The 22282-nt window shown below is 42.5% G+C and overlaps 1 protein-coding gene across 1 annotated transcript in view; it reads left to right on the top strand.

Annotated features, from left to right (window-relative positions):
• The window catches only part of PTCHD1 (patched domain containing 1), a 39224-nt gene extending 17206 nt beyond the window's left edge, over positions 1–22018 (top strand). The window contains exon 3 of the mRNA XM_037377792.1: positions 16584–22018. Coding sequence (XP_037233689.1) covers positions 16584–18238 — 1655 coding nt within the window. The 3' untranslated portion in view covers positions 18239–22018. The remainder of the gene's footprint in view (positions 1–16583) is intronic.
• The last annotated feature ends 264 nt before the right edge of the window (positions 22019–22282 follow it).

The following is a 22282-nucleotide window of genomic DNA, read 5'->3' as shown; positions in this document are numbered from 1 at the left end:
TGACCTTTAGAAAGCTAAAGGATTTCTGGCTAACAGTGTAGCCCGGTAGCTATTACTCATAATCTCATGGCTAAAAGCAAAAATTAGGAAAAATGATTGCACTGGACACATTTCAGGCAAGGCCCCTTTACTGGTATAAATCATTAATGAAGTTCCCCAGTTTATAACAGCTGAGGATTTTTAGCCTGTTGTCAGCATTACAGAGCCGGGGGGACACAGTCTCCAGACATCATCTGCCCTCTGCGGCAGGGCAAGGTTATGTCTTTCTTAACAGATACTTCTCACCATGCACTTTGTCTCCTCCTTGGGCCACTTCCCCCTGCGTTTCGCTGCACTACCACTACGGCATCTGCATTTTGTCTAACCTGAATTCCCCTTCTGCAACTCAGCAGTCCTCCTTGTTTATCCACTGCATCTGGAAAGCAATTTATTTTCTTTTTCTTTGCATGTTTGGGACCATTCTCTCTTGCCTATCATCCCAGGTCTCCTCATACTGTGCTTACCAGACTTCCAGCAGTCTTCTTGCTTTTAGCCGCTCCACATCTTCTGTGGAGTGCAGTGCCTAAATCCGGGTGCAGGATACAGGCTGAGGCTTTCAGCAGCCAGTAGAGTACGAGGATGATTTCACACGTCTTACATATGGCAATCCTGTTCATACATCCCCATATGACATTCATTTTTTTCTCAGTAGTATGAAATGGTTGGCATTTGATTGGTGGCATGTGGTAATTCACAGATCCTTCATGTCACTTTCTACCCTGTTTGCACAATCAGTTATTCCAACCAGCATGTAGAAGTTTGCCCTTGTCCTTGCTGAAATATAGCTTGTTTATCTCACACCATTTCTCCTCTTCTTTAAGTTCATCCTGAGACCATCACTGCCCTTCCAAGGTGCAATAACTGAAGTTGGTCAGCCATGTTTTGCGATTACCCACTTTTTCATATTTTCAGGAATTACTTTCTGAGTAGTTCAGTTTATCCAGTCAGAAGCCCATTCTAATGATTTAGACAGTGTGTCTGCAAAATACTCCGTTCAACATGCTCTGTAATACTGGATTTCATTCATCCCATTTTCTGTGATATCCCTTCTGCATCAGCCATTTCCAAGAACAAACAAGCTATAGTGAAGGGTACCAGCCTCTGTAGGTGTTGAATCCTTAGCTTTTGCGTCAATAGGACAATCTGAAGTTAGTAAATTACCGTGGCTTTCCAAGTTGCACTCTTAAGCTCAGGTTGCGTAAGTGTAGGCAGGAACATCTTTTGCCTACCCCACCTGTTAAAATATGACATTCTGTTTTAACCACATTGTGCTTTGGTTTTAATCACCTTCATGGTAGTTTATTCTAATTTGTTTTATTCTTTAATTAAGGCAGGTTACTGTAACCTAGCTCGTGAAAGGTAACTCATTAAGTCAGAATAACTCAGTCATTGATGACTATACACATACAGTCTGAAGTATGTTACTACCGTGATGGTTTTTATGTTGCGGCAGGTTTCCTTTTAGCCCTCCCTGGCAAAAACTGAATGCCAAAAACTGAAGCCAGGAGAGATGTTCCCAGAGACCTCCTGCCCCAGCAGGAACCAAAAGAGCAGAGGTCCCCTTCGGTGCCCAGAGGTCCAGCTGTGAGTGCACAGCAGCGGGGCATGCGTGGCGATGGCTGGAGCCCCTGCAGAGGGGCTGCACGGGGACAAGCTAGCAAAGAAGGGCAAGCTGGCTGCAGCTGCTCTTTTCTCTAGGGATATCGTGTCATGTCAAACTGGTAATTTTTTTTCTTCAGCTCTGGATTTATGCAGGTACTTCTAATGTGAAAGTGAAGCCTAAAACCTATGAAACTTGGCAGGCTCCCACCGTTCATCTGGGCATATTTTGAATTAGCATATGCCTCCGTGGCTGTTGAAAACTATCATCCACATTTATCAGTGTGTAAACAGGTAATTTAAGGACAAGATTATTCACATGTCTAGTTCATGTGGAACACTTTGCTGAACTAAGGATATTCATTTTTGACCCTAAGAACCAAAAAATTAAATTCTCCAGTTTGGTTGAATTTAAAATAGCTGACTTACAGTGTCAGCTGAAAATCAGAATTAAAATTCTGATTTTCTATTGCCTGCTCCATTAAAACCTACAGATGTTTGGTCTGGCACAGATGCTAACATATCCATCATAAGTTTCCCTTATGCATTAAATGCTGTTTAATAACTGCCAATCCTTCAAAAATACCAGTTTCCTCAAAAAGCCTGGAGTGTTACAAAACAAATCACTGGACAATAAGCAGCACTGGCTGAAGAAGTTTTTGGCATGACTTTTTTTATTTCCCAGACGTGGAGCACAACATTTAACTTAGGGACCTAAAAGGAAATTGCAACATTGCCCTTTGCACTGAAGAGAAAACTAGCAATCTGTTTCCTATTCCTTCAGAAACTCCTACAGTTTATGTGGGGAGAGGCAGCTCTCTTCAGCTGCCAAGTTCGTGAAAAGCATCGGCTCTGTGAAATCATGGTTGAATGCCAGGCACTGCCAGATACGGGCAGGGATGCAGGGCCAGCTCCACGGGCTTATATTTAGCCTCTGATGCTGGCAGGGGAAAACCAGTTAGCAGTTACAGGAGTGGCTTGAGCTTGCAGTGTGCTGTAAATGGAAATGATAGCCAGGCTTGTGTGAAACTCAGCAAAACAGGGATGACTGCAAACAGCTCTTCTTACCGCCTCCCTCTGTCCTCCCATCATGTCCCTCCCTGTTAGTATGCCCTTTCTGGGAAGAGAGAAGGGGAAAATGGTCAACAGAGCACGTCCACACAGGGATGACTGGGAAGGAGCAGGTGGAAGTGTTGGGTAGGACTCAGGCAGGGTCCCCCTGAGGTTCAGTCACGGGTGGGGGGAGAGTCAGGGGGAGAAGCAGACTGCATAGGGCTGTGCCTGGCAGGAGGGGGCACAGGAGCAGAAGAGGTGCAGAACGCTTTGGGAGGTACCTGCAGGTACCCGAACTCTCAGGAGCACCTCACAGATGCAGAGAAGTGCCAGTCGCTTCTCAGAAACATAAATTTGTTGGATGTGCACACCTACCACATGGCTTGCCTGGTGGAGAGTTGCAGTAGGGGGAGAAGTGAGCTGAGGTATCTGTACAAGGGCTTTATAGATGCAGAAAGTTGGAGCAGCAAAACTGGGATCTGAGATCAGAGACAGTTGGGAAAGAGACAGAAAGAAGACATTAGGAAACAGAAGAAGAGGGGAGGTCAATGTGTTTGATGATGGAAGTGAAAAGCACAGGATGGCAAGTGAGAGAATTGCTGAAGGTTAGCGACCATGAAGGCAATGGGTAGCTAAACCAAGCAGAGCAGCTGACAACTGGCACGAAAACCATGAGAGGATGAGGGTGCGCAGGTCAGGACCTGCCAGCACACGGGGCTCCCTGGGTGCATCTCAGTGCCAGTAAGGTGCCCGGCTCAGCTCCTTCTTCAGTTTTCTGGAAGAATGTGCTGGTAGGGAATTGCAACATAAGCCAGTTTTGGATGCCCTAAAAGCCTTCATTATCCTCCCTGTCAAGCACCCAAGTATTTGCTATATTCAATAAAACTGAAGTGTCAACTTTGGTTACGTACAGAAAGTTTCAAAGAGAGAGAACCAGTCCTTCCACAGGTCTCGCCGGTGCCCTTCAGTCCACACACAAAGGTAACACATACACACACAAATGTTTGACTTTGTAAAGTACTTTCCCACCAATTTTCCTGTTGTCAGTTAACAGAAATGTGAAGTTTACTGAGTCTCTCTTGTATTCCCTGAGCTAAGCTTTCTTCTTCCCCCTGTCCAGCTGCCCCTCTGCTGCCTCTTTGTGCCAGGAAGCAGCATGCCTTCCCTCAGCTGGCTGCCCCAGCTTGCTGCCCCCCTGCCCCTTTCTCCCCTCTCATCCATCTCATGTGCAGGCTCTGGCAGCCTCCTCCAGCAGGTCTCACCTGTCACCCTGCTCCAGGCCACAGCATCACCTTCCTGATGCCTGCACAGCTCTCAGCATCTTTTGGTCTCCCAAATCTTCATCTTGTATCCTGTTTTCCCCACTCCTGGCAGTGTGTCCCCTTTGCCATTTCGGTTGTTGTTGTTTTTTTTTTTAATTTCTCTCCCGTCCTCCCCTCTCCTCAGCCACAACTGGGCCCATTGCTCCTACCCTTTTCCCTATGTTCTTCAATAACTTCCTTGGCTCCCAAACAGGTCCTCACCATACCCTGCAGTTGTATCTCAGGTGCTTCAGGTTTCCCAGTGATTTCCACCATTCATCCTTTGCTTTTTTCACACTGCCAAGTGACTCCAAGACTGTCCTGGAAGTACACGGTTTTTTTGTCACTCCATCTGCTCAGCTGTCCCAGTTCAACCTTGCGCAGCTCAGTCATAGTCTTGAAACTTTTTGTGTTTTGTTCCTTTCATTCCCCTTCTAAGAAATAAATAAAACTACATGATTTTATCTAACCTGAGCAGAATCCCAGATATGTCACTTCCCTCATCGTTCCTTTTTTCCTCTCTTTTTTCTCCCCTCAGTCCCTCAGTCTCTCCCTGAGCAATCTCCACAGCCATGCATCTTCTGCAGTCCCTCAAGCATCACCTGGCATTTCTGTTCCTCACAGGGATGAGCAGAAGGGGGCCCTCAGGCCCCTCTCCTCACTCAGTGTACCAATGAGTCCTCACCAAAGTCAGTGGTTTCTGCCCAAAGGTGAGGTAACTAACCACCTCCTCCACCTGCTGGTCTCCTTCTCTCCAGTTCTCCTGAAGCCCCTGGAGGAACCCAAACACCAAGAAGCCACTAATGCATGGGAAGCAAATAGACTTAAAACACAAGTGGTGGCAGAATATTTTAGACACTTGTGCCAGCCCTTTCCCGTGCAGTACAAAAGCAGCAAGTAGAGCTTGCAGCCGGCCAGCATGTGATGGCAACACAGGCAATGTGTGTCCACGTTCCCCCCTCACCACCACAAACACCAGTGAAATCCTTGCATGCGTACATGCTTCTTGGCTTCAGAAGAGCGGGATGACTCAGTAAATATAATGCTTTTTGGAAAAGAGGAGCTGTATCTGTAGGAAGTCAGTCCAGAAAACAGTTTAATATTGAAACCAAGTGTTGTATAGTCATTGAGAAAGGTCAGGCATTTCCTCTTGACTGGTGGCGCTCCAATGTACACTTGTTTCATATGAAAAGTGTGCTACAGGTGATGCAGCACATTTATTGAGCATGCATTTATGCAAAAAGTAGCAGAAGGACTGTTACTGTCTGCATTCTTTTTGCTGCAGAGGAGTCAGCATGTGTGATGGTTTAATGGAGGGCCTTGCCCAAGGAGGCCCAGACTGTCAAAGGGACTGAGAGTTTGGCTCTGACATCCCAATTTTCTTCAAGTAGTGAAGTCCCTCAAAAGAAACTTCCACATATATGAAAATATATTGGAAGTTCAGAAATTAGAGAAAAGAAACCTTTTGCTACCTCTGTATATACAGGTAGGAAAAATAAATGTCTGTGGTATGCTTTGCATACAGGACCTGGGTGGTCAGTGAAGACCTGGGGAAGGGCAGCAGGAACTGACATGACTTGTCATTTTAGGTCTTTCTGTGAGAGAGACGATGCACGTTTGGGGCTTCTAAGAAATGACATGCCCCACGTAGGCAATAGCTGAGAGGCACGGGCGGCAGGGAGGGGACCTGCCATTTTCAGGTCATGAGACCTCTGCATTATGGCAGAGGACACTGGCAGAGATGGATTAAGTTAAATTGGAATAAGTTAAGTCTGGGTGCTTGGTGGAAAGCCCAAGCTGAGTTCCAAACTCATAAATATTTTTTTTTTAATCATTAAAAAGAATTGGTCTTACATGCTTTAACTGAAGTTTTGCAACTTTTTAAACATTGTGTTTCATGTATGGATGACCTATGTATTATGAGTGAGGGTAATAACAAACATTGCTTAAACAGGACAATTTAAGGGTATGTCAGATATTTTGGTTGCAGCTTTCTCACCAGAAAAGGGGAATTTGAAGTGTGGTAAACCAATCCATATTCTGTGGGCCCATATTCCACTAGGACAACACTCCTAGAAGCAAATGGTATTTGCTTGTGGTGTTAGAAATTTAAAATAGATTTAAAACATGTTTTTGCCCTATATATAGTCACTGTGCCTTGGTCTTCAGGAGCTGTCATGTACTGTGTGTCACTTGGCTGTTCTGTAACACGGTAAACATTAGCCTTCCACAGGTGACTGCACATGGCTTTCATTTACCTCAAAGTAGTTTTTTTATGCAGCATGCGTAAAATCTGTCAAAAACTTACTTTGTGGAGAAAATCAGTTTGCAATTTTGTCTGCTGATACAAATCTAAGCATGTCATATGTAAGACAAGCCCGCTGGTCCTTAACATGTTAACTCTGCATCAAACCACCTCCTTGACTAGTGATATGTGGGGTATGTGCGCTGGAGGGGAAATTCATCTTGCCAGCCACATCTGTCATTCCTTTACTATCCTGGCATCAGGCTGTCCCACCCTGTGCAGCTCCCCTGGTGCAGAGGGTGGTCCTGGCTCCCCCCGCACACCCTGCAGTCTATAGCCCATGCCAGCAGCGGTAGCGGGAAGCCACAGCCCTGTGCCCTCCTCTTCTTGGCATCCTCCATGCGGCAAAACTAAACCCTTCTCCCTGTCTCATCAAATAACAGCTTAGTCAGAGTGCTGTGCTTCCTGGGGGATGTTCTGATGTTTCTGAGTTAAAGACAACTAAGAGGCATCCCCGGGAGGAGCAGGGGACTCTCAGGCAGGGAGACCCTTTGAAGACAAGTGGGAGTTTGGTGCTCCCCTGCTGTTTGCCCCAGAACCACAGGCTTGCATGTATGGCACAGGTTAGGCTCAAATGCTTTTGGTTTGGATCTGCACAAGGGCTGGGTAGTCGGTAGATGAGCGCGCTGTGCAGGCATAAATATTCCAGCAGCTAAAACCAGGTTTCACTAACGCTCAGCTCCTTCTGTCATACTGAACGAAATACGACTTTTAACTTTTGCCAGGTCTTTCATGAAAACAGAGGAGAGCAAGTCAACATGTTTAAACAGAGCTGACAGCCTGCTATTTAAACACCAAAACAAGCCTTTACCGATTCTTAAGTGGAATTAGATATTCACTTTATACATAAAAGTAGATTTTGAACTATAACTTGCTTTGCTTATCTTCCTTTCTCCAAATAAAGGAGCCACTCAGGTTTTCTCTCAAATGTATTTCTGTTTTTAAAATGTGCTTATCTGACATTTTTGCTATCACTATAACAACAAAACCTCAAATATTACATTGGTTCAATAGTAAAAAAGGGTGATCCAAGGAAAAACTGCATTTTCCCAAAGCCTGAATCAGTAGTTTTTACTCTATTGAAATCAATGGGACTATTCAAGGTTAACCACGTATGTGCTAAATTATCCATATAATCATTATCATAAAATGCTATTGATTTGAATTGAATTTGGTATGAGTTAAAAAAATAATTTGGAAATGCAATATCAAGTGAGATGATGATTTTTTTATAATGAATAGCTCTAAAATACACAGACTCCAAAAATAAAAAGTGGTGAACCATGTTACTGCCACAGCTGATTAGGGATCACGGTGAGGACTAGGACTATGAATACTGAGGCATTGTTTAATCCTACTTATTTAAAATACTTCTTCTCCTTTCTTTTCCCCTTAGATAGGTAGAAAAATGACAGGAGTGTCTACATGTGTCTTGCATATTTGTGTGTGTTTCTTCAGAGCTAGGGATTTATATGTAGAATGATTTTCATTGAAATAGTGATATGTAGTTCATGCTCTTAAAACTAGCTTGTGATTCGTACCGTTTTCTAAAACATTGGCTTGTTGTTGCTTGTTTGCCATGAGGAAAGGTTGTACTGGGGAGTTTATGATTGGGATGAATCATGTACCCCGAGCATCGCTGACTGTGTCCCGACCACTTAGGGTGAGACCAAGAGCATGAGGGTGATTCCTTTTTCTCAGTGCATTCACTGTGCAAATGTGTACTTTTAACTCAGAAGGGACTACGCCTGACCAAAACAGACTAACAGGAGAACAGAGAGCTAGTCCTGTGCTGCATTTCCAAAAGTTAAGTTTAGGAACATAAAAAATGTAGGATATTATGGCAGACATCCATTGCCAGAAGACTGGGATCAAAATGACTGTGGTGCAGCAGATCCATATGAGTCTTAGGAGGAACCTAGCCCCCTTTTAAACTGTGCTTGGCAGCGCTACACGAGACATAAATGAGACATCAACCTTGTACAGATTTCCAGGCGCACCCTGTTCTCCTGTCTGTGCATTAAGCAGCGTGAGCACAGGCTTCACTGCCCAGAGAGTCTTTCTGAAGGATCTCTAACTAAAAATAACATTGTGGTCTCATAGCATGAAGCTCTGAGCACCAGTTGAAAATTTCTTCTGTGCAGGCACCAACCGATACAGTGTGTTGTATGGGGACACTTTCTCTTCAGCGGTGTGTGTCTGTGGGCACAGCCACCCACAGCTGTGAAACACAGCAGATACTGGGAGCGTATTATTAAACATTGCGGTTTCTCTTATTTTGTTGCCAAGCAGATACAGCACAAAACACAACTCTCTCTCTGGAGACTGTGGCAGATTTTTATTTGTTGTGAATGCGCCAGGATGCTTGTGGTTTTGATCCTGGCAGCAAGTTGAGGAATACATGGGCATGCCTGGGGCTTTCTGACTGGGATGGCCGGTGCTGTTGTAAGCGTGGTTGTAGAGATCAGCCTTACAATTGAGTGTGAATAGCTAATATTCAAATGTAAAGCAATCCCAGAGATTAATCTGCTGGTATAATGCCTAGATGCCTAACACGCTGACATATCTAATTTCAGTATGTTTCTCTGTTGGGAAGATCCCAAGTCGGATGTTAATATCTGCTGGCATAGTACACCTTAGTGATATATGTGTAATATTTAGTAGTCTTTAAAACAATAATTGCAAATACTGAACCTACCTGACAGCATTGTTGTCATATTTAAGAGGTATATTGTCATGCCTGTAGTTCAGTTACGATACAGACATGTAGAGTCTGTGTGACAGGAGGTAAAGAAAGTGTTGCAATATGTGCAGCCTGTGCTTACACCAGTACATCCCATCCTGTATCACTCTTTGTGTGTTCTTCTTAAACCAGGTACCACACCTGCATGGAGCATTAAGGCTTTCTTGCACCTGTGCTTGGAGGTATGAAATGAAGTCAGACTGTGCTTGGGCACTTCACTCACTTTAAAAATGAGGATGCATTTAAGACTAATCAATGGTCTACAGCCCTCAGTCCCCTTGACACTGTTCCCCTGAGACAAACACTGCTGCCTGGAAACACAGTTGAGAACAGATAAGTACCTTATAGGGTATTAGTATCCTATAGGATTTTACCCTACACTGTGAACTGGGCTCCCAGAAATACTCAGGCAAGTGTAGGAAAAGCAAGTAGGGTTTGCAGTGCATTTTCTTTGCTCAACAGAAATGTTTGGGACAGGCAAGACTGCCTGTGGGATGCCCAATCATACACACGCTCTCTGAGATCTGACATTCACGCAGCAAAACTGTAGTATTCCAGGGCCCTTTTTATGGACTACGAAGATGCACAGCGGTTAGAGTAACCCACAGTGTGTTGCAACAGCATGCTAATGATGATTTAACTGTTTGGCACAATGCATGCCACTAAATTGCTATAAACTCAGTGAAAACTGTGTCAGTTAGGCTTGGTGCTAGTTCTGTCTGCATGCTGAAGGATCTTGGCTTGCTGCAGTATTTTATTATTTTAGTGAGAATGGGGTATGAAGCCAGATGTTTGCTTCAACTGGATACAAATTCTCTTGCTTTGCCTGTGTATTCAGTAGCACTTTGAACCTGCTATACATTACAAGTTAAAATCGTGCCTGCTGGGAGAGGCCACATGGGTCAGGTCACGTATTTAGCCAACAACTGGTTGATTGCAACTCCTGTGACAAAGGGAGTCCGGATTAGCAGTTTCACTTGGCTTTTCAGAAGATGGGAGCTGATGAGCTCATTGGTCTAGCTGGAAAAAATAAGTCAGCAGGGGGAAATTATCTCAGCCTCTTTGTTGACATTACTGTTGAGTTGGGCAGTGTACATTGTTATTTTTAATACTGTCTGTTAGGAAAATTCATTGCACCTTCATTATATCATATGTTATTACAGGTATCATTTTGGAAAGTGCAATTCCTGCGGTATGATTCTGATCTCCCATGTACTAATTTTGTGCAAGTGCAGTTCTTGAGACATTGCCTGCATTGGCAGCAAGCTGGGATATGAATTTATGTTATCCTAGCTATTTCATGTTAATTCATCCAGTGTTTGTCTCTGTGGATGATATTTCACTCCACTTTGAATGAGAATCAAGCTGTCCTTCACAGATTTCCACAAAGAAAGCTGGTGCAACATAGCTAGGCCCTCTGTAAATTCACACACTTTTTCACAGCACACACAGTTCCTCTTGCAGGCAAGTGCTCCTATTCAGTGGGATGATTCCAGGCTTAAATCAACCTAACTGAGACAGCATTTACCCAGCTGAGCTGATAGTATTACAAGGATGCAGCCATTACAATACAAGCAAAAACCTTAAATCAAAATCCAGACTTAACCTCAGTAACTCTGTCAGAGCATGCTTCCACTTCACCCAGTTTACAAGGCTCCCTACCATGACTCATTACCAGTTTCAGCCAATCTTTTGTGCCATCAGTGTCAGGAAAAGGTTTCAGATTAAAAAGTAACCCTCAAAAAAAAAAAAAAAAAAGGTTGGTGATGTTCCTAATCCCAGCCATTCCTGTAGTAGGCGAATTAGTAGCGATGAGAGAGCAACAAACTTTAGTAAGGGAGGGGAACCAGTGTCTGAGAAGGGGGAAACACCCCTTATCCCAGCTTTGCTGCTAGAGAAGTCTGCCCCCCTTTGGAAGGCAGTTTAGTACTTTATTAGTCTTAATTCCAGCAGTTAATGGGCAACATATGCACTGGTGCAGCATTCAGCTTCATTGAGGTGGAGATCAATCATTATTAGTAGTGTCTTGTGTGCCACTGCATTGAAATAGGATGAATAAAATTAATTACCCTGAAAATGTGACCTTCCACACAGAATGCTCTAACTTCCAACGTGTAAGTGGTACTTTATTCAGAGACATTTTACTCAAGCATCAAACACACGCAGAGACATACAACCTTCAAAACAGAAGAACAAAAAAATGAGACCCACGGTGTATTCTCTACTTTCATAGATGGGTAAAACTGCAAGAAGATGAACCAAAACCATGTTCTCAGTCATTCCCCTTACTTTCTCTTACAGAAGAAGTCTATTTGAATACTCAAACCTCATCTTATCACGATAAAATCAGAACCTCACATGATTTTAGTGGAAAATTCAACATATCTCTCAATCTTTACAAAACAAAAGCAGAGAGCAGCCTTTGTTTTAGGGAAACAGTTAAGCTAAGCTATTAGAGAACTGATCTGTGATTCCAGTGACCTCAAGGTCACTTCACTGCCCTCTCACAGGCTCTGGGGCTGCTTTAAATCCCTTCACCCCTCTCTGCTTCGGTCTCGCTGTTTGGCAGGCAGGAGCAGAGCCAACTTTAAGCCTAGGCTGACAATGCCCATTCGTAAAGGCCTCTTGCTTGAACAACCACTTAGCAGGGGAAAGGATGCTTTTTTTTTAGAGGTTTAAAAATGGTACTAAAGAGAACAGTTTATGTGCCTGCACATAAGTAGTGTCTAAAATGAGGTAAGTAATTTGATAATTTTAAACAGAAAAATTTCCCTTAGTTTTTATAACTTCCTACAAGTGCTTTTTTCTCTCATGCATGCTCTGCATGGATTTTGCAAAGCATGTGTAATTGCAAGACTTGATCCTGAAGGAGGCAAATGAAACTTTTGATAGCATTTTCAGGCTACTCATAAAAGCACTGTATTTAAGCTAGGCATAATATATAGGGTTTTTTTCTTGGTATCGTTGCTAGCTTCTAAAATTAAAGATAGCCCACCTCAGCCTGGTAAAAATTTAAGCTCCTCAATTAACAGTGACTGTCTCCTTCATTTTCTTTGGCTACAAAAGTCAGAATTTCTTTCCCATCATCCAAGACATGTAGGAGTATCTCCTACAAAGCAAAGTAGTAGAAAAAGAGAATAAGGAAAAAAAGAGTTTGGTCCCCATTTTGTCCAAAACTTTCCTCCTATTCCTCTAACGTTTTCCTTTGCCCTTTCAGAACCTCTTTTCTGTAAAAAAAATCCCATCTTCTTCTCAGCTCATGGTTGTACAGCCTGACTGTAGGGCACAACCAGTGAATCATAATAGCAAATGTCAACAGGAAAAAATCTCCAGTAGCCCATTAGCTGTTCGAGTTCATATTTATTATTTACTGAATGACTGTGAATAATGAACAAATTGCTCTAAATCATGACAGATTTGTGGCTAAATCTCTATTAAAAAGGGAAAATTGGTTAAAGCAATTACAGAATTTATTTGCAAGGAAAAATTTGCTGCCTTCTTGTTAATATTACATAGAGTAGACATAGCACCAGCCAGAGGAATAGAGGTAATTGATGCAAATCAGTTAGGAATGCAAAAAATGGAAACTCTGAAATGACAGAAAAGTAAAAGAAATTCTCACAAAATGCTTCCATGGAGCTATCTGCCCTAATGTCTGTGGGTTAGACTTATATGAGCATCAGTGAGTTAGAAAATATTGGAGATTGTCACCCTAAGTTGTTCTTGTAGTGAGTATTTAAGTATTGAGAGCAGTCCTGTGGAGCAGGACTTGGGGGTTCTGGTGGACGAGAAGCCCAACATGACCCAGCAATGTGTGCTCACAGCCCAGAAAGCCAGCCCTGTCCTGGGCTGCATCAAAAGAAGCATGGCCTGCAGGTCAGCGGAGGTGATTCTCCCTCTGTACTCTGCTCTCATGAGACCCCACCTGTAGTACCGTATTCAGCTCTGGGGCCTCCAACATAAGAAGGACATGGACCTGTTGGAGCGAGTCCAAGGGAAGCCACAAAGATGATCAGAGGGCTGGAGCACCTCTGCTATGAAGACAGGCTGAGAAAGCTGGGGTTGTTCAACCTGGAGAAGAGAAGGCTCCATGGAAACCTTCTAGCAGCCTTCCAGTGCCTAAAGGATGCCTGCATGAAAGCTGGAGAGGGACTTTTTACAAGGTCATGTAGTGATAGGACAAGGGGGAATGGCTTTAAACTGAAAGAGGGTAGGTTTAGATTAGATATTAAGAAGTTCCTTACTGTGAGGAAGGTGAGACACTGGAACAGGCTGCTCAGAGGAGCTGTGGATGCCCCATCCCTGGAAGTGCTCAAGGCCAGGTTGGATGGGGCTTGGGGCAACCTGGTCTAGTGGAAGGTGTCCCTGCCCAGGGCAGGGCGGTTGGAGCCAGATGATCTTTAAGGTCCCTTCCAACACAAACCATTCTGTGATTCTATGATTCTGCAATTGAGAGGACTAAATTTGGTTAGGTAAATCTCATTCTGGCTAAATAAGGCTGATCTTTGGACTGCCGTGCTTAATTTGTGCATGAGTTTGGGCTTAATCTTTTCCTCAGAGGATACTGGATCAGGTCAGTAGTACCACTGATGCAAAAAAAGTGCAAGTTTGTCATTTGGGGTTGTCTTCCTAAAGGTAAATGAGAAATTTTTAGCTGTTATACAAATGGACAGAGAAATCACAAATTGTACAACTAAAGGAAGATATGAATTCCTACCATGAAGATTGTGTAGCAAACAACTAAAGGAACATATCTTAAAAATAGGAGAGTATCTAAATTTTTTTCTGTTGGCTTTGTGCAGCACATGCGGTGATGCCTCTTCATGCATTTACTTGAGCAGTTCTCTAAATTGGATTCCTTTTTAGGGTAGTCTCAAAGATTATGTAAGGGCAAATCATGGTTTTATGTTTCCTGCTTAAAGAAAATATGTGATATAAGGAGTCATGTTATCAGATATTATCCAAGATCTTATACCTGTTAAAAAGCCATCTCAGCATCATATTTAACTAGCTCTAAATTCTTCTCTTCATCGCGAAGTCAGGCTTTCCAAATTAATGTGGCTATTTGAGTACTTTTAGGCAAGAGCCTATTAACGTGGAAATGTTTTTTTACAAAAACATGGTATAGCTAAAGCTCACAATGGAAGTAATTTGTAATATTCAATGACCTCATTTTATTCTGTTTTGCTCATTCCAAGCTAATGCATATGATGCCATGTGAAATTCTCAGACGAGCCTGTCTGCAGGACTTATGGGAGCCATAAATGGATTAAACCTCTCACTCCCTGCTTTGGCAAGTGATCAGTTACATTTAAATAAAGGTCAGTCTGTCTTTACAAAGAACACACTGAAAGCAAGCTTAATAGCTTTCCCTACTGAGCCTAGAACATAACTATTTGAAGCATAATTAGCAATAGGGTGCCAGTCACTGACTGCGCTTTTTGCTTGATTTTACATCTGGGGAGTTCCAGCATTCCCCATAAGCTTTAAGCAGGGGCACAGTGCTAGTTACTAAATTGACAGTCTTGACCTGGCCTCTGAAAGCAGCTGTAAAATATTGTTTGGGAAAATTAAGATGAATGCCAAATGCTATACCAAACCCAGGACTGTAATATTGCTACAAATTGGACATTCGTGGCTCATGCCATGACTCCAAATAACAACACAGGTAAGATAATCTGATAAACATGAGAGCGTGGACTTTAAATACCAGATGACCATGATAAGGAAATACACCAGCTGTCCTATTGTCTCATATTATGAGCTCTGTATTTTGAACTCTTTATAAAATACCCCATACCTACTCGTTTCAGCAATAACAGTGACCAGCTCTGCAATCTGTTAAAATAGGGTGGAGTGAATCAGCTACAGCTGCCCCTACAGTAAAAAGTACTGACCCCAAAAGGGGTGTTTTGTCAGAGTAATTAAATATTTAGCCTCCATGATGCTTTAAAAGTAAGCATGATCATCGAATCATGGAATCGTAGAATGGTTTGTGTTGGAAGGGACCCTAAAGATTGGCTAGTTTCAACCTCCCTGGTATATTTTCTGGTTTTAGGGTTTTCTGGTCCTTCAGAATGCCTCATTTGTTTGGGGGTTTCTTCACTGATGCTCATAGCCCTTGTGGCAAAAGTGATAATCATCTACAGGTGGAGAGAACAGAGCCAATACAGCAATTTTGGTACTCTGCAGACAGCCTGAAATTCTAACAGAGATCTGTGAATTAGTTTGACCAGCCTGACTGGTCAGTGTCATCAGCAACTAATTCAGCACTGATCATTTTATCTAATGTTATTAGGGAATGGGTAAGAGCAAAACACCGTGGACTGGCCTTTGGGAATTTCTGAAGATAATGCAAGAGCAGACCAGAGAGGCAGGCATGGGACAACAAAAGCAGCAGCAGCAGAAGTAATTAAAAGGCAGCAAAGCGGGGGGGATTCAATGGAAAGGATCTACTAAGTTAAGAACATGATATGAATTATTATGATAAAATATTACAGTCTTACATTTTAGGTGCGATACAAAGACTATATTTTCCTGTTCATCTCTGTAAAACATCAACCTTCTTTTATCTCAGCCACTCTCACCTGATAGATGGTTGAATGGCTGCATTCCCAGCTTGGGTCCACCATGAGAGAGCAGAGGTCTGTGTCCTCCAAATGTGCCTTCATTATTATTCACAAAATAGAAACCGTAAGAGGAAGATGACCAACCACGAATTAAAATAAAACCATGTACTTTTCCCAATTTATCTGCACTTTGGGGTTAAACAGATGATTTTAGGTCTGCAGGTCTTTGTCTCCTTTCATGAATGCTGAGTCCATTGTAAGAGTTAATTAATACATTACAAAATGTAGGAACTGCCAAGAAAAATAGAGATGTATTTGGGTTTACAAGCCCTTAGATACATTAAAGTAAGGAGACCAATGCCTTAAGCAGTTCCATACCAGTTCTAATATTCTATATCGCTAAGATTTATTTGTGCTTTTTTTGTTTGTTCCATTTCTAGGATTTCTTTTTCCTGATGGAAAACTTGTGTAGGAAGTGGAGAAATCAGTGACTGATTTAACTGACAATTTTCAGCTTATATGAAAGTTTCATTTTTTACAGATTTTCTACAAAGCATTCAACTAATGCTCTTCTTCCAGCATAGGCACTTCAAGGTCATATTTCTTTGTTTTTGCCACAGGTCAGATCCCGTCACCAGGAAAAACTAATCTCAAAGCATCTTCCATCACAGGCACTCTGAAATAATGAAACGAAATAGCCAACCAGAAAAAAAATCCTTTTTTCTTGACCCACCAACCCTGCGCCAGCAGTATGGAACTCTCCTCAAGCTCTGGCAGTAAGGTTTGCTAGTCAGGTAGCGAATGTGCTCCTGGGGCTTAGGCCCCAATAATAATTTCTTTCTTCTGCAGGACATTTACTTGAAGCATTGGTAATGGCCAGCTGTGTCTCCTTTGAGTCTTTTAGCATGTCCACATTACGTTTTTCCACACATTGATTCGAGTACTTTAAACGATCGCTTTGTTCTCTATTGTAGGTCATGGGTTGTATGGGACTTTTGAAATGTTGTCCTCCTGGAGAAAAACTAGAGAAGACCAACACGTTAAAGAGAGGACTGCAGCTGTATTTGCAGACTCCATGCTTTCGTTTTCTCTGACCACTGCCATGTACCTGGTCACTTTTGGAATAGGTGCCAGTCCCTTCACTAACATTGAAGCAGCCAGGATTTTCTGCTGCAATTCCTGTATTGCAATTTTCTTCAACTACCTCTATGTACTCTCCTTTTATGGTTCCAGCCTGGTGTTTACTGGCTACATAGAAAACAACTACCAGCATAGTATCTTCTGCAGAAAGGTACCAAAGCCAGAGGTATTGCAAGAGAAGCCTGCATGGTATAGGTTTCTTCTGACAGCCAAATTCAGCGAGGACACGGCGGATTCTGAGGAAACGAACACTTACGAGAGTCATCTTTTGGTGTGGTTCCTGAAACGCTATTATTGTGACTGGATAACAAACACTTACGTCAAGCCTTTTGTAGTTCTCTTTTACCTTGTTTATATTTCCTTTGCCTTAATGGGCTACCTGCAGGTCAGTGAAGGGTCAGACCTGAGCAACATCGTAGCGACTGCAACACGGACTATTGAATATACGACTGCCCAGCAGAAGTATTTCAGTAACTACAGCCCGGTGATTGGGTTCTACATCTACGAGTCGATCGAGTACTGGAACACCAGTGTCCAGGAAGATGTGCTGGAGTATACCAAGGGCTTTGTGAGGATATCTTGGTTTGAAAGCTACTTAAATTACCTTAGGAAACTCAACATATCTACTGGATTGCCCAAGAAGAACTTCACTGATATGTTGAGGAACTCCTTCCTGAAGACCCCTCAGTTTGCCCATTTTTCAGAGGATATCATCTTTTCCAAGAAATACAACAACGAAGTCGATGTTGTGGCCTCCAGGATGTTCTTGGTGGCCAAGACAATGGAAACCAAGAGGGAAGAACTTTATGATCTCCTGGAGACCCTGAGGAAGCTCTCTCTCACCTCCAAGGTGAAATTCATTGTTTTCAATCCATCGTTTGTGTACATGGATCGTTATGCCTCTTCAGTGGGAGCCCCCTTACAAAACTCCTGCATTAGTGCTTTATTTCTGCTCTTCTTCTCTGCATTCCTGGTGGCAGACTCTCTGATCAACGTGTGGCTCACTCTAACTGTTGCCTCAGTTGAATTTGGAGTTATAGGTTTTATGACCTTGTGGAAAGTGGAACTAGATTGTATTTCTGTGTTGTGCTTAATTTACGGAATTAATTATACAATTGACAACTGTGCTCCACTGTTATCAACCTTTGTCCTGGGCAAAGAGTTCACAAGAACTAAATGGGTGAAAAATGCCCTGGAAGTGCATGGGGTAGCTATTTTGCAGAGCTACCTCTGCTATATTGTTGGTCTGATTCCTCTTGCAGCTGTGCCTTCAAATCTGACCCGTACACTGTTCAGGTGCTTGTTTTTAATAGCATTAGTCACCTTCTTTCACTGCTTTGCCATTTTACCTGTGATACTGACTTTCCTGCCACCGTCCAAGAAGAAGAGGAAAGAGAAGAAGAATCCTGAAAACCGTGAGGAAATAGAGTGTGTTGAAATGGTGGATATGGATAGCACCCGAGTGGTTGACCAAATTACAACAGTCTAACTTGTTTGTTTGTTGCTTTTTTATACTAGGTCTTACTGAGGGAAAAAAAAAACCAACGAAAGAAACCAGTACTGACTAAATATCTGGGGAGAGGAAGGGGTTTGGAGGTTTTCATTCCCCCCTCTAAGCTAAATCCAGGAATATTGGGATATATTGATAAAATGATGGGAGAAATTAAAAATAAATTTTAAAAAAGAGCCAGGGAATTGTACCTTGCTCAGCTCCTATAACAGGTATTATGAGAGAATTTGCACACACATGCAAAGAGGGGTTGAATTTTAGAGACATGAAGTAAGATTTAATGAGGGAAGTTGGGTTCCTAAGCAGCCGTCTGCATCGCCTGTACTGCAGATGCTGCAGTTATTGTGGCTAAACCCAATCAGATTGAAAGGTCAACTGTCAAGGCTGAAGTAGCACTAAATGTTTGCTGGATGTAAAGGCTTTACAAACTTTCTGCACAGCAATAACTCAAGTCAGTGAGTCAGCTCTTATAGGTCTTAGCCATCACATTTAATTTTTCTTTTCTCCCCTAATCTAAACATTTATGCAAGACTGTATAAAAGATAGCAAACTGTACTGGGAAAGAAGGCAGTACACAGCAACCAAATGCTTTCCAAATATTTTTATGTTATAAATCACTTTTTTTTTTCCTAAAAATATCATTATTTTAAAATGTAAATCATCCCTTGTAATATTTTTAATCATGGTTTTATAGCTGTTTCTTTTTCTTATAAAAACAAAAAAAATGAACAAAAAAAATGAACAAAAAAATCCCAGTGACTCTGTCACTCTGGAAAATATATGATTCTATTTTATACGTCTCGCTACTAGTTAAATATGTAATCTGCTTTACCAACTGTAATTTTGTTAGCACTCTACTAACACATGTGAGTGGGTCTAGCAGCAGACAGAAGATGGTGTACTGAATATTTCAGCACCAAAATCCATGACACAAACCTCAAATACTAAACTGTCATCAAGAAAGTGAATGTTAGGGCTCTTTTAGAGAGAGCCTATTTCAGGCCATTCACTGGTAATGCACACTAAGAGGATTAGTGGGTAGTTTTACATAATGTATAACTTAATCCCTCAATCTCCTAGAGTACCTGTAAAGCAGTAGACCTTGCAGCTATGGGCTCTTCCAAGAGACAGTATATCGTGAGCATTGTATGGAACAAACCAAAGGTTGGCAGTTTAGCAGCAGCAGGTTTAACAACTTCCCCAAAGAACCCATATCTATGGGGCCTATTGAAAACATTGCATCTGAGGGAATTTTAAAAAAAACAACAAAAACAACTTTAAAAGATTACATTACTGAGTCTTTTTGGAGCTGTGAGTTCTAAATCAATAATTCTGTCAGCATCTGTGATGTGGAGTAATACAGATAAAGCAGCATCTCTTTCCTCCTCCACCCCCTCCACCCTTAAGAGTGACAGGCTCATTACTGTAAGGTTTTATCATGCAGTTGAACCCCAGTAGGGATACGTAAGCCAATTCTGTAGGTTTTGCTGAGAGCACTCTGACTATACGTTGCCTGTGAAAACCCATTTGCAGGAAGCTGGCTGGTGTGTCAGATGGGCTCATGAATACGTGGGCTGTTGCTTTATGGTGCAAGGTGAACGTATTGCAACCAGACTCCTTTTTACAGCTCTCCTGGAAGGGGGGGTTACTTGGAAGGTTTCAGCAGTTGGCAGTGTTTGCCTCAAGGACAGTATCTGGAAGATGAAGGGATGTTGCAGGAGCCATGGGGCTTGGACCACTGGGACCACTGGGAGCACTGCAGGTGTCACCCATATGGTGATTAGCATATCCGTGGTCACAAACCCAGGGTGTGCTTCCTTGCATGAAACTTCCCTTTAGCATCCAATCCCAGTGACCCCTGCAAATGCCCTGTGCAAAACCCGTAAATACCACCTAGTGAATATTCATTTTCAAGCAAAATTATTGTACTTCCGAAGCTTCCTCCCTGCCAGAAAATAAGATAAGCAGGTATTTTGCCCTGAAGCAAAACGTTACGCACTGACTAGCAAAACAAGTCAGCGGTGCAGCTGGCAACATTTACCTTCCCCTGGATAGGTCCCTTCTCTTGAAGACAGCCAGATGAGTGTGAAGCTAGGAGGAAGATCTGTTTTCCCTGTTTTCTTTAGACTCAGGCTTGGGGCTATGTTTTCCAGCAAAAAATCATTCCTTAAATATACTTCACTGTAGCTCTTCTGTGATGGTCACTATGTCATTTAAGTAAGAGTCACCCTATCACCTGGCTGTTCAACAGGCAGCTGCAGTGGCTTTTAAACTTCTGAGAGCGTTGGCAAATTAGTTGAGAGTTACAGCGGAATTGCAAACCACTTTTGGCAGCAGTAATCTACTGGCTTGTGGGACACCTGGAAATGGGAGATGTGTGAAAGAGGTTGTTTGTACACTGCAGAGAGGAATACGTGGCAAACACTGATTTTACACCTCTGCTATCCCTGATGCTAGCACTTACAAACACCAGACGCAAAGATGGCTACCATAAACTTCTTCACATCTAATTGAAATGCATAGATAGGAGAGCCTTTAAAGAGATGCCCAAAGACAAGCTTCTGGTTTCACAGATGTCTCATTAAATCTCAGCATGTGAAGCCTTAAGAGATCTTCAAGGAAGGTGATAAAACCAGTGATAAAATTATTCCTCTGTCTCCAAACCTGTCAGAAAAAAATATGTGGAGGCAGTCCTGTGGCAAAGTGCCTCAGGATGTGCTTGGGTGTCCACAGAAGACAGGGTGAGAAGTCATGCAGCCCACCCCCTTGCCCCAAGGCAGAGCCAATCACATTTAAATCATTTCTGAAGGATGTTTGTCCAGCCCATTCCTAAAAATCTTTTTAAGGGCAGATTCTTCCACTAGCAGTTCCCTCCAGTGCCATGTTACCCCACCAGTAACTAGAAACTCCTGGTGGCCACTCAGGACTGGGAGCAGGGAGAGGAGCCGTGCCCCTATCTGCACAGGGAAGGACGGGACAGGCAGGAGACAGTCTCTGAAGCATCCCAAAACGGAGGAAACCCAAAACAGCGCCAAACGCAGCTTACATACATTTTTCACCGTGTTTCATCTCAAGCAGCTACTACACTCCCCACCTCCAGGCCTGGCATGGTAAAGCCACGAAAACGTCCAAGGCATACTCAGCCCAGGTCTGTGACATTTCTGCCTGAATCTTGATGTGTCTGAGATGCACCAAATAGTCCTTCTCCACAGGTAACATGAATACCTCAACATGAACCAGAAATGGCATGTTCTCAAGGTTTCAGACTATGCTAAGCCACTTTGGCCTTCCTTCCCTTTGACTTTTTCCTCTGGAGCAATTATCTTCACCAAAGTCGATTGGTCCTTACTGCGCCAATTGATTAATAGGTGCAGATGCTCTGTTCTGTTCTCAGTCCAAAGCACTCCCAGTGGCTAACTGTGCATAAGATTTTATCCTTACTGGTGAACCTCTGTGTTGGAAGACTAGCTGGGCATAAGTAGCTTTTTGTCATAGTCTTAAGTGACTTTTTAGCCCAGATATCACTGTGGTTTTGTTTGCAATATAGATGACCCGACTTTTTGTATAAATTCAGTGAGTAGAACAGAGTATTACACGCTATCAGGCACAGACTAAAATGTAACAGCAAAAATTTAGCTAAGGATAACAAGACTATATAGGACTGTGGCTCCCTGAGCACATATATCTTCTACAAACATTAAAATTTCCATACAGTAAGGTATGATGTACAGTATATTTTTACACAGGGTAAGCATGGGGGAAAAGAACCAACCTAAGTGCATATGACCATCAAGATCAGTCCAGTTTTCTTGTAACATAAATCTTAATGTTGTCTCAGCACAAGTTCATTTTCAATTTGCAAGTATTCTAACTGGAGGAAAAAATGAAGAGAGAAAAGTTGGTATAGCTGGGATAACAACAGTGTAAAAATTTATTGATTAAGCCAGAATTTTCTGCCCAAACCTTTAAGTGAAAATGTTCTCGTTAGATTAAAATTGGAGCTGTGAAATTTGAGAGAAACCT

This window comes from Falco rusticolus, chromosome 2 (genome assembly GCF_015220075.1).
Source record: "Falco rusticolus isolate bFalRus1 chromosome 2, bFalRus1.pri, whole genome shotgun sequence".
In the NCBI taxonomy this organism is placed as follows: domain Eukaryota; kingdom Metazoa; phylum Chordata; class Aves; order Falconiformes; family Falconidae; genus Falco; species Falco rusticolus.
The sequence above is the reverse complement of the archived record's forward strand: the minus strand, read 5'-3'. Positions and strand labels throughout refer to the sequence as shown.